This window comes from Labrus mixtus, chromosome 14 (assembly GCF_963584025.1).
Source record: "Labrus mixtus chromosome 14, fLabMix1.1, whole genome shotgun sequence".
NCBI lineage: Eukaryota > Metazoa > Chordata > Actinopteri > Labriformes > Labridae > Labrus > Labrus mixtus.
The window spans coordinates 4138106-4151222 of NC_083625.1; the positions used below are offsets into that span (position 1 = coordinate 4138106).

Consider the following 13117-nt stretch of genomic DNA (forward strand, 5'->3'; position numbering starts at 1 on the left):
GACACTTTACACTGTTTACATTATTCTATATTTTGTATATTCAAATATTTCTTTTTTTAATTTTACATTATATTTCTATATTTACTGTATTTATGTGTATTAGTAATTTGAGTGTTTATTGCATGGCTTTGCGGAACAGTCTTTACATTTCACTGCACATCTGTATGAGCATGTGACAAAAAAGAATCTTGAATCTTGAATCTTGAATATGCTTTCAAGACATTCACACTGTTGATTTGGTTTCTTTTACTTAAAAAGTAATTCCTGTACCAGTAGGGCTTTAATTCCAAAGTGGCAATGCATTAAAACTAATGAGAAGCTAATTCAATCCTTCAGTTGGTTTGTATTCATTAAGCCAAAATATGCTTTCTGATGCTTTTATCAAACTGCCTCTTAATGGACTCAAAGTGTAACATTTTGCCTGTGACTCTGCAGAGAACTTTAAACATGACTGCTGCTCAACAGGGCAACGATAATGAATCCAACTTTGGAAAAATCTGTGTCAAAGACATTTCAAACACATTGTAATTCAACACCTTTCAAAAAACCAACGATGGCTTTTTTCGAAACCCTCTGAAGTGCTGCTGTCATTGGCAGAGAGTTCAAAAAGGTAAAAGAGCCATATTTGGCAGCTCACAGTCTCATTTGGCATAACTACTATTTCTGTCTAATGCAATAGATCTGAGATTAACCTGAACTCTGAGATTACAGCTTTATAAAGTGTCTTCATTTTTATCAAATGCTTCTTGAGAATTTGCAGTTTTGGAAAAGGGACTTGATTTTCTTAATTATTTCACTACCCAGGATAAAGAGCCTGCTTTGGTTTAAGTTCCACATTAAATTCAGACGAGATGATGATTGTTATTGGCAGCGCGTGTTGGTGTGACTTTTTCGTTGCTGCTTGTGTTGGCAGCGGGCTGCAGAGAGCACCGCTGCTCGGTGGCAGCGGCATAAGTTTGTGACCGAGAAACAGACCTGTGAAGGACTGGGCTCCGTCCAATCAGCCCCGAGGGAGGATCTCTTACTGCTCAATTCTAATTCATGTACATATAAATAACTGTCAGTGGCTCTGCTAATTGGATTAAAAGGCTGGGTGGAGGAGAGACAGGGGAGAGAGAGGGAGGGAGTGGAGGAGGCTACAGAGGCAGCTAGCTTGATTTACAACAAGATATTTTTTTTATTCTATGAGGATATCTCTGGAAGTACATCCTCACATCCTGACCCAGACAAAACGATGTACAAGTTTCACTTTTCTCATTTGTGTTTTAACGTATGTTAACCAACATACTGAAGATGCATGATGCAGGCATGACTTTAATTTAGCTCGACTGCCCCATGAAACAGGCCTTTATTTCAAAGAGGCCTTATTAATGAATAATTATCAGTTTGATCATATTTAAGATAGATGTACCCATATTACTCTTTCTTCCAAAGGCTATTTCTAATTTTCTGTTGATGCTGTTTGCCAGTCATGCTAATGCAATAAGTCCTTCAAGGCAACCTGTTGCCTGCAGTTGACATTTCTACTTCCTTAATTGATTAGGGCAGAGAAATCCCTGTCATCATCTATGTCAGCAGGGGAATGTTGAGTCTTAGTCAATGAGATGGTCCAAGAGGGGCAGTGACCTGTGAAGGGTTGCCATCTGTGTGCACCCACACACACAAATGCATTTGAGTTACTTACCTTTGCTATCTCTACAAATCATATCCACTTTTAAGTAACGCAAGAGAATAGCAACACATACATCTTCTTCAAAAAGAACAAAGTCCAAAGTCTCAATTTAAATTATTTAAAAGATTTCATGCTAATTCCTGCACACAAAAATACATTTTGTTTCAGTTCATTGACAGCCTGCAGAAGTTTGCTTGCAATTTCCTATGGTTTCATTTTTTATCCTTCCCTATGTACCTGTATTAAGAAATGGATGTGCAAAGTACTAATTTATCATTTCAAGTACGGACACAAAAAAAAGAAGCTACACTGACATATAAAGAAAACGACTAGCAGCCCGCTGAAATGCAGCCCAACAAGTTGCAGCCAATCATAGTTTAGGATTTTGGGTGGCTCCTGGGGTGATTAATTTGATTTCAGGGGGGGGGCACATGCAACCCCATGCCACCCCTCTGGACACGCCCCTGTATGGCAGAAAACTACACTTTGAAACAACAGTTTTGGAAGTGTTTTTTTCTGACATGCAGGGGCGTGTCCAGAGGGGTGGCATGGGGTTTCATGTGCCCCCCCCCCCCCCCCCCTTGAAATCAAATTGATCACCCCAAGCAGCCTTTAAATATAAAAACTAATCTAGACATTAGCTTAACACAGAGAAAACAAGGGCTACTTAGAGCAACATAAACAATGAGAAAATTCATTTTTAAACCTAGCTACCTGGCCAATAAGAAGATATCGGATATCGAGAGGATCTTGGCTGTCATTGGTTGTCAAAGCAGTTTTGTTTCTCCTGTTCAAAATGCAGAAAGGTTTACTTAACAAAAATTATAATTGTGTTTTTCCTAAAGCAAGATTCTCATCATCAACTGTGAAATATGTTCTCCATCGAAGCCAATTAAAATGAAGAAACAGTGAAAAGTAAAACCAGAGCAGTAAATTCTTCATATACTCTGCTTGTTTTAAATAACTGTGTGTTTTATATCAGTCTGATGGAGCCTGAAATAACCTTAATTAGTGCAAACACAGATATCAAAACATGAAAATGTCATTTTTACTTCTAAATGATTTAATTAAAATTTTTGTTATTTTGAGGTAAAAAAAAAAATGCTTTTGTGTTTTATAATAAAAGCCTTCAGATCATTGGTTTCTATCCTAGCTCTATCTGGGTAACTGCAGGGCACACGACGATGCTACGACCGGCTCTCTTCACAACACTGAAGATGCATCAGTCAGCAGCAACAGCAGCCGCATGAGATTTGGGAGAAATGGTCTGTGGAGAATGCAAGAGAGGCAGATAGAAGCACAATGTATGAGCGAATGAGAGAAGCTGAAATGGAGAAAGATTGCAGATTGCAGATTGCACGTCCCAATACACAAACACTATAAATGCTGAGAGGAAGCATGTCTGGAAAAAAAAAAAGAGAGACAGAAGCTGGAAAAATGGTGATAGGATGAGGTGAGGAGAAGCGGAGGAACACGGGAAAAGGCTTACCTGGTTCTTGTGCAGCTCCTGTTGTTGAAAGAGGAGGAGGAGGAGGATAGGTGGGGGAGGGAGGAGAGAAAAAAACCAGAAAGGGAGATTAGCATTTAAAGCCCCATTTAAAAATTAAAAGGCCCCCATCTGCGCGTGTGCATAGAGGAACATGCGTGTAAAGTACAGGAGAAGGCAGGGTTCAAATGCAAAGAAAAGTCACACATGCTGCTCCCCTCTGCAAGAAGAAAACAATCAACCCAAGGAACACAGCTGATTTCAGAAACACAGAGTTGCAAAGTTAAGAGTATAAAGTTTAGAACTAAATGCAAATTCAGTTGGCTCCGGAGAAGAAAAAGGCTTTGATCTGCATGTTTCTGAGGTTTATACCAAAATGTGGAGGTTTGAAACTTCAGAGGAGCGGAAATCTAGAGCTATATTCAGCTACTTTCATGTCCACAGAAAAACAATAACAGAAGCCGCACTCAGACAGCGATAAACCAAAATGCATTAGAGCACACAGTAATTATCTATCACCTTTAATGCATCGTTTGACACAGGTCAACAGAAACAGGATAGTAAATGTACTGTATTAAAGGAGATGAATTATACTCTCTTTCACCATTAATGGTGTCAGTCTGGGACACCTATTGAGTAGCATTGTGAGATGTGTAGCTCAAAAACCTCCTTATTTATCTGATACTGGCGTCAGTAAAATCCCTCATTTCAGCCTCTGCCTGAAACGCTTCATTTCAGCTACTGTCTCTTTAAGACCCCACCTCCCCACGTGCCCACTTTCCTCCCATTGGCCAGCTCTGTTTGCAGTCACAGGGAAATTTCCAAGTGAGCTTCCGGGGTGGGCGTGTCCTTGAAAGAGCTGCCCAAGTGGGCGTGTCCTAGAGCTTTTACTCCATGCTTCGCTCTGATACATCCTGGTACGTCCTGACGTCGGGTTCTGGCCAATGTGAGGAAAATTCAGAGCAGCAGGAAACCACGTCCGGGGATTACACCAACAACTAAGTATCTTGTGTTTAAAAGATCTTTTCCGAGGTTTAATATGGACATCCAGCATGGTAACATTATATGTATGTGTTTAAAAATGGATGAGCAGAATAGATCTCCTTTAATGCAACAGGTACAGGATGAAACCTGCTCAGCTGAAAATAATGTCTCAGCTGTGTTGACATTACAACTGAACTGTAAATACAAGTGGAGTAAACTGAAGGATTAACAAAGTATCAGCACTATTGGCTATATTTTCAGCACTATTTCTGTAGAAGAAGAACGTTGTTTGATATTTTGGGGTCATTTTTCTGCACTAGAAAAAAATAACAACTCAGAAAATTACCCAAAATATCAAACAACGTTCTTCTTTTACAGAAACACTGCTGAAAACAGTGAATCAAAAGTGCTGATACTTTGTCTTAATATTCTGAATTTGACCATTTGTATGCTGAAATTCTACAAAGAGGCGTCCAAGATGTTTGTTACGAGTGCAAACACGTGTGAAGCAGCCTTTAGACGGACACAAACACTGCACACCAAAAGATCAAGAAGTAGATCTGTGTACATTGTATATTACCATCGCTGCAGACAGTACACAAAAATGACACAAACAACTAAATTAATGAGTGAAAACTGACTCAAATGTATGAACTGGGACATCTGCATGAAATCCATCATTGGCGGGAACGAGCAGCGTTGGCCCACAGTATACAGTTGGCATCCACTTCGGCCCCCCATCATAGAAGAAGATTTTTTTTCCAGCCAAGTGAGCATCAGGATTCCAGCGACGAGGCAGTTTTTGATTAGTAAACCTATTTCCTCTTCAACTTCTGCCAAATCTCAATCATGGTGATATTCTAATTACCATTATCCAGAGCAAAGAAAGAGAGAGAGAGAGAGGCAGGCATTGAGTGGGTGCGTGTGAGCGAGCGAGCGAGGGAGAAGAGGAGTGTGTGAGAGAGTGGAGGCAGTCTTTGCACATAAGCGGGGAAAATCTGAGGAGAAAGCATGCGTGACGACCGAGTGAAACAAAGAGAACAATATCAGCTTCTTTGTTTTTTTTACATCTTCTTACAGAGTCACCATATGTGGTCGAGATACATCTTGTTGAATCACCGCTGATTTGCTTCATCCAAATCCCCCCCCCCCGGACTCGTATCTCTGCCAGCTTAAAGGGCTTCAAAACAGTCGCATAATGTGTTGTCCGACCACGTCGTAAATAGGGGAATTTACATTCATTTCCAAGCTGCTGCATTCATTTTAAACCTGTTTAGTGTTTAATGAGCATGACAAATTCAATTTCATGCAATCTGAATACAATCTTAGCAAATCTCTGGCAGCTCCGACGAAAAATATTAAAGTTTGATGGAGTTTGACAGCCTTCAGCGTCACCGCTAAAACTTTCATCGGGGCTTTTTAAGCCTCTGGAAATCAGACTGCAAAAAGTAAAAACATGCATAATGACATCTAAGTGCAGAAGGCCATTCAGTGTAAATACATCTTACTCAACAAATACTGCTCATTATGCCGGACAGACTGTGTGGGCGTGGCTCATCTGTAAATGAAACACGCTTCTTGCTTGGGAGTTATAATACTCTAGATTCATTTCTTAGAAGGCTGTTGTGGTTTTGGTTTCCAGACTGGAGTGCTAACAGCTACATCTCAGAGTCTCTCCACATAGCATCATTGGTCCCCTGCGTTAGCATTCAGCTGAGGCACACGGGAAGCAGAGTAACAAAGTTCTTCAGAGAGCCACATAGTCAAACCCGGACCACCCTCCAGTTCAGTTTCAGGCAGTGTGATGGGGGTGATGGGGGCGGGTTAGCTTGTGGGAGATTACACAGCAATAGACGAGACACGGAGAGGCTCCCCCACATGTTAAGTAAATGGAGAGCTGGGTGAAGAATAACTTTAACCCCCTCGTGGGTTTTTAGCGGGAGTGTGCGCTATCCAAACCCTCCGACCTACAACCTCCAGAGGTGAGGTTAAGTGACAAGGACTGCGGAGATGCATTAAACATGAGTCATTTGGACGGCGAGCTCGACGTCGGACCACTCCAGAGATGATAGGGACATTAACCAGGGTTTCACCAGAGCCTGAGCTGCATTTAATGAAGGCCTCCACGACCGCCCAATGTCTGTGTCTCTCTCTCTCTCCCTCCACGTTTGACTCACAGCCAGGGAGCTGAGTGGTTCAAGATAAACACAGCCACTACTGCTTCTGGCTCCAGTCGTCTGAATTTCTGCCTCCTCTTCCTCCTCCTCCTCCTCCTCCTTCCACTACACTCACTTTTAAAGCTTGAAAACTTGTTGTGTAGTCTGTTCATGGTGCGCACTGGTCAAGACTTGACTTGAGGAGATCTTGTCAGACACAGAACAAGCTGCAGTCGAGCACAGAGATGTCAGGGAGTGGAGGTAGGAAATGTCAAAAATGAAGCCAAGAAAAAAGAAAGATCAAATTGTTCTCCAACCGCCGGGCTAAGATGTTTACATGTATCTTAAACGTCAAATTCAACTGACTCAGTAAAGGCCACCAAACATGAGAGACTATAAGAGCTATACATTACGAGGCTAACTTTTTATCGTGGGAAAACTAGCCTTGCTATCCATTCAAATCAGATAAATAAGTTTGAAAATGGTGTAAAATGTAATGTGTGGATGCATGTCCTTTGAGGGCTTCCATAGATCTATAAAACACTGTTTGAGTCATAGTTTGCATGCAGAGAATTGGAGCAGTGTTCTCTTTTGAGTGGTTGCTGGTGGTGCAGTGGTTAGTGCGCACGCCCCATGTATGGAAGCTTTAGTCTTCCAAGCGGGCGGCCCAGGTTCAAATCCAGCCTGTGGCTCCTTTCCCGCATGTCATTCCCTACTCTCTCTCTCCCTGATTTATGGCTCTATCCACCATCCTATCTCTCCTATAAATGCACAAAAAGCCCAAAAATAAATCTTTAAATAAAATAAGAATAAACCCGCAGGTAGTGTCTCAATATATAATCAGCTATGTGACTCTTCTACGTCTTCCATATGAATTAAACCAAGACAGAAGGAAGGGTATCATTCTAGCCTTTACAGATACAATCACAGGTGTATGATACAGGTAGAGTCATAGACACTGGTAAGAGTCATGCAGTGGTTGGTGCGCGCGCCCCATTCATGGTGGCGATGGTCTTGGCTTGATCCTAAACTCCTGCAGTCACATGTCCGATGTGTCCCTGGGCAAGACACTTCAAACTAAGTTGCTCCCGCTGATTCATTAGTGGCAGATAAGTGTGTATGGATGGGATTAGTTAATACTGATGGACACTTTACATGTCATCCTCTACCATCAGTGTGTGAATGTGTAGATGTGGCCTGCGGTGTAAAAGCGCTTTGAGTAGTCAGAAGACTAAAGCGCTACACAAGCTAAAGTCCATTTAATGGACACTTTAGATGTGTGTTTGTCAATGTTTTGACTGCAGTCTTAGACAAAAGATCAGGTCAATAAAGATGTTACCAATCAACCTGAGCGGGGCTTGAATATCAGAAACAAAGACCACTACAGTAGCTGTTGGTAGACAGACGAGTAATGGACAGCACAGTTTGGAATCGTAACCCAGAGACAAAATCATGATCAGAACCATAAAGAGGATGTATTATAGTAAATCATATATTGATATGCTGCAATGGATCAAGACCTTAAACACCTCTCTGAATGTAAAACAGTGTTGTCTCCTCAGTGAAAACCTGAGCATTAGTCAAATGCTCTGCAGCATCCAAAACCACATTTAAAAAAAAGAGACAAACCTCACATAGTAACCAAAAAAACTAACAAGTCCCAGGTGTTATGAGAGTGGTCTGAAAAAAGAAAACAAGGCCCACAGACATAACAGCTCTGCTTTCATCTGTATTCATCAGGTGAGGGAGGCCTGGACACTCTCCTCTTCTCTAGAAACACAATAATAACAATAGCTTCCCTCCACACAGCAGGACCGCACGCTCCCGAGCGCGTCATCTTCAAACGCAGCTCTTGCTTAATGGCCTGGAACACATATTCAATGTCTATCAAAGACGGACGTTGCTGGGATGGATGCACATGCTGACAACCTCTCTCTCTCTCTCGCTCCTCGATCACACAAACACAACTAACACTGTGTCCCCCCCCCCCCTTCACACTCCTAACAGCAAACACACACACACACACACACAAAAACAGAGAAGCCCTCCCTGCAGTCAGTTTAAGTATAGCAAGCAATAATGTGTTGATTAAATCTGTGATCAGCTGCCTAAGGGGCATGAAATTGGACATGATGAGTGTGGCACATTAAAAACTAATTATCAATAGCACAAATCCTATTGTCTTTCTTTTAAAGCAGTCACAGCGGTAAATCAAGTGTGGAGAATGGAACACTATGTGCTCCATCACACTCCTTCTCTGAGGTTACAACCATACCTGGATTGTGGCTGCTTCAAGGCTTTTTTGATAACATATTAATCTATTATTTACTGCCTGTAGCACTTCCTTATTGTGTTGCACACTCATGGAGGGTTGACAAAAATGCTGCCAGCAGGGAAGCTGCTTTACCTGCAAGGCTTCACAGCTTACAAGGAAATGAAGAGGAATGTTTTTTTCTTGGATTGTGTCTTTCACATGTGCTGAGGAAGGAATGTTAAAGAAAAGTGGTTTTTTTTTTTTTTTAACAAGCATTCTCTATTTGGCAAACCTCTCCATATGCCTGAAGAAAACTATTGATTCAACTTTGAGGTCATCTCCCTTTTGTCTTACTTTCTGAGATATTGAAAAAATAATAACTTAGGTTAAGTAACTGTGAAGGAAAGCAGGGTCAGCAAAACACTGACCTCAACACTGAAGTCCACTGTTAGTTTCCAGGTTCCATCAAATGTTAAACTATGAAGCCTATGTGGGAAACCCCCACCTCACCCCACCCGTCCAAAAAAGGCTGGCTGCCTATTACGTAATAAAATGCTAATTTTCACATCAGAAATCATCATGATTACAGCCTGGTTAAAAAGAGAGTTACTCTTTTTTAAAGTGATAAACTATGCAGTGGTCGCCTTTTTATAATTATTATGTTCTGCTTTTATGAAGGCTTAGTGTTATGCACACATCTGCATAATTATGACTCAGTTGACTAACAGGTGGGTGCAAAGTAGGAGTTTACCAGGAGGCTTAAGGCCGGCCTCACCTCCACTACTTTGTCTGTGTGTAGTTTGGTCGAAAGTTAGGTGGAGATAGCATTTCCAATATGGTGACTATAATATAGCTTTTTAATCCAAATCCATGTTGTATAGAGTTGATGGTCTTATCCAAGATTTTTTTAAACCGACACCCAGGGGCGCTGGTGGGGCAGTGGTTAGTGTGCATGCCCATGTACGTAGGCCATAGTCCTCCAAGCGGGGCGGCCCAGGTTCAAATCCTACCTGTGGCTCATTTACCGCATGTCATTCCCTACTCTATCTCTCCCCAATTTCCAACTCTATCCACTGTCCTATCTCTCCAATAAAGGCACAAAAAAACCCCACCCTACAATGTCAACATCTGTCATCTGCCTTTAGAAAAGCAGGTTTATGTGAAAAGGTCATTTACGGCAAATAAGGTCATGGTTGGTTTGGTTGGCAAAATAACATTTCTGAACTCATCCGCCTCTGACGACAATATACCTCGGTGAGCGACCGCCAATGTTCAAGGCTCCCAGTGAAGCCAGTGGTTAGTCAAAGTTACAAATTCAATTGTTGTCTGCCAGTTCGATTTCTGCAATTACTACAACTTCAACTAAAACATATTTTCGAATCTTTAAAAATAACTTTTTTAAATTTCTTTGTCTAGCATGGCTCTCAAATCTTTATGCAGCTCAATAATCACTTGGGACATGAAAATCAAACACAGCAGATCAGCCCACACAGTCTTATGTTGGCCTGCTTTTCTACAGGCCAATCGATAGCATGACAAAACGTTGAACCAAGCACATCTCTGAACAGAAAAGCAGATTCTGTGAAGGCAGCAGATTACCATGGAAAATAATAGGATGCTGTGCATTTATTTTGCAATTGTAGTAGCTGGACTTTAGTTTAAGCATCTGAACCTGATTTTTCCAGGTCAGTTCCAACATAACTCTTGAAATTGTACTTCAGTGTGTTCTGTCCTTGCATTATTTCATTTATTGTGCCAATAGTTAACTGTGGAGTTTGTATTAACCTCCCTAAATCCCTTATTGGAATTAAGCTAAAAGAAGAAGTGAGGGTCAATTGTAGGACAGTCAACTTAGTCCCACCATGACTTTCGTTTGAAGACTCTTCTGTGAACTGACCTGGACTTAGTCCGAACACTATCCTTTCAGGATTTTTGGCATATTGCCTCATCTTAAGGATGCTTTCAAGATGGCACCTGCTCTGGTTGCTAAGAGACTTGTGATCTAACTGAAAAGTCTCTATATTTCATCACCAACAATGTGCCGTGGGGACAGAATCTACTCTCGTCTCGTCTCGTCTCACCGAGAGGATTTCTACTCAGTTATGCACTGAACTGTAAAGCAGCTGTCATTTGATGTAACCTAAGCGGTATAAACATTGCTGCTTTTCCTTCTCCCTTTCCTGCTGATTTCTTTTTTCCTCTCTCCTTGGATGTTGCTCAGCCATCCACTCTGCCTTTACCTCCGGCTGTCTCTGGGACCCAGCGATTAGAGCGCTGGGTGCTGTCCTGCTGATAAGGCTGAGAAACCTCCCTCCCTCCCCCAACCACCAATGGCTGAGTCCTCAGGGTGCAGGAGGAAAAAGAGCCCAGGGTAATGTCCCCAACAACCCTGATCCTCACCCTTTCTTACAATCCACCGAGTCATGGGTGGTGGCTGAATACAGCGCCTTGTGCGACTAATAGGCCTGAATTTTCATGGTGGATAAGAGCAGCCAGAGAAATGAGTAAAGGTAATACAGCTCAGCCTATAAAAGTGTGACATTATGCATCAAGGGCCCTTTTATGAGCGATATTTTACATTCTAAAGAGTGTGTTTACAGTACCATCTGTTAGATTGTGTACACTGCAAATGTAGGACAAATGCAGGTGCTCAAATGTAGATAAGCTTCATTTCCTGAGAGCTTCTATTGTCTCAATTTCAACCCAGCTACCATGAAAGGGAAAATTATAAAGCACAGGTAATTCATACTGAGAGTAATCTCATGTAATTATAACACAGCTGAAAAGCTGCAGTCTACCATTGTTTATGCTGCATACAGTAAGCCTCGCATTACTATTAAATTACCTGGAGTTAAATGGTGATCTTCTATATATTGTCCTACAGTCAATGCACACATTGCTTCAGTTGAAACCATTCAGCTTGCAGCTCAACAGACTGAGGGGAGATTGGAGAATATTGTAAGATTGTTGATGAATGTGTTTTTTTCCCTGACAAGAAGACAATACAGCAAGATGGCAGAGTTGTCCTTGACAGAAGATATGAATTGCAAATATCCATACTGAAATTAGCCACTGAGGAAGTAGTTCATGGTTATTGTTCTGTACGAAGCAATAAACCAATGTCCAATTTGTTTCTCCACTTTGGATACACCAATCCATTGATTAACACAACATATACAAGGATACCAATGGTCAACATTAACTAAGTACCACTGATCCAATGATTCAACATAAACAGACCTTTCAAACAATCCAACACCATGTCACGCTCAAAAACTGTTTGTACATTCACCCAACTGAGTCCATTACCTGGAGCCATGGCTCGATGCACACCGAGCCAAGGACACGCCCAGTGTGTCCGTATTACATGAAAATATAGCATCATACAGTTTTACCTAAGGCAGGAATAAAAAACAACTCAAGCACACATTTGTATCCAACAGAGTCGGTTATCTTTCAATCAGGAGGTTGGCAGTTCGATAGCAAAGCTTCAGCAATTCCAAGTTGAAGAGTCCCCTGGTAAAACACTGAACCCCAATAAACTCCTGGTGCCATATTTACCATCAAAATGTCATGTGCTGTTTTAATGAACTGGTACATGCCACACTAAAAGAATAAAGGTTGTTCTGTGGTGTTGTTTCATATAATATAATTATACAAAAAGTGACGAAAATATTTGAATCCTTGTATATCACAGTCAAACCTTTTCCATACTTACATACAATATTCACTAGTTTTCTTCTTCTAATGTTAAATATGAGAAATGAATCTTAAAAAAAAAAAAGAAGAACTACAAAGCGACCACCCCAAAAATTGACTATGCCCCAGCTATACATCTACTCAAAGACAGATGGAGAGAGAGCCTTATCCCTGAGGTGCTCCAAAGAAAAAGACTTGGCCTGGCTTATCTCTGGGGTCAGGGAAGGTCCACAGCCATTAATTTTAAATGAGTGAAATGGATTTGTGGTAATGGAAACCCAACGGCTGCAGACGGGTTTGGGACTTGGTGGCGTGAAGACACCAAACGGCAGTGTGATAACCTGACCACTCAACTGTATGAAGTGGAAGAAGTTGAGAAAACTGATTTGGTTTTTTTTTTTCTGCCAGAGGCACACTGTGGCACACTTAAGTGTAATGCATTAGAAATCTATTTGGGGGTATTGGAGCGTGAAGATGTCGAGTAAACTGGTCAAAAAGCATCTGATATGGGGACTCTTAAGTTTAGCCTGATATGTCAACACAGAAACGACTGCTTTCCAAAGTAGTCTAAGGCGGGAAAGAGCAAATGCAGTTTTCAGGGTTAAAAGTTTGAATGTTTCACTGGAAAGGTCAGGAGTTTTGATATAGAGAACATGTGATTACTGGTATCTCTCAAGCGATACCAAAACCCAGCTCTTCACGTTGGTGTGTTTAGACAGCATGTGACAAAGGAGCTCCAAAACATAGTGCTATTGTTTTTCACGCACCAGAGAAGTGTGGAGTTCATAAATGCTACTGTCAGTCTCACTCTGTGAAAAAAAACAAAAAACGTTTCATTTCGCTTTATTATTCTGTGATCCAACAAT

At 41.4% G+C, this 13117-nt stretch overlaps 1 protein-coding gene across 6 annotated transcripts in view; it reads right to left on the minus strand.

Moving 5' to 3' along the window:
- cadm1a (cell adhesion molecule 1a) overlaps positions 1–13117 on the minus strand; it is a 409768-nt gene that overhangs the window by 126227 nt on the left and 270424 nt on the right. For 5 of the 6 annotated variants that reach the window (XR_009675870.1, XR_009675869.1, XR_009675868.1 and 2 more), the window contains exon 2: positions 3162–3179. The exons of the other annotated variant lie outside the window; for it this stretch is intronic. Coding sequence is in view for 1 of the 5 variants with exons in the window: in XM_061056398.1 (XP_060912381.1) it covers positions 3162–3179 (18 nt within the window). In the remaining 4 variants the exon portion in view is untranslated. The remainder of the gene's footprint in view (positions 1–3161; positions 3180–13117) is intronic. 6 annotated transcript variants of the gene reach the window in all.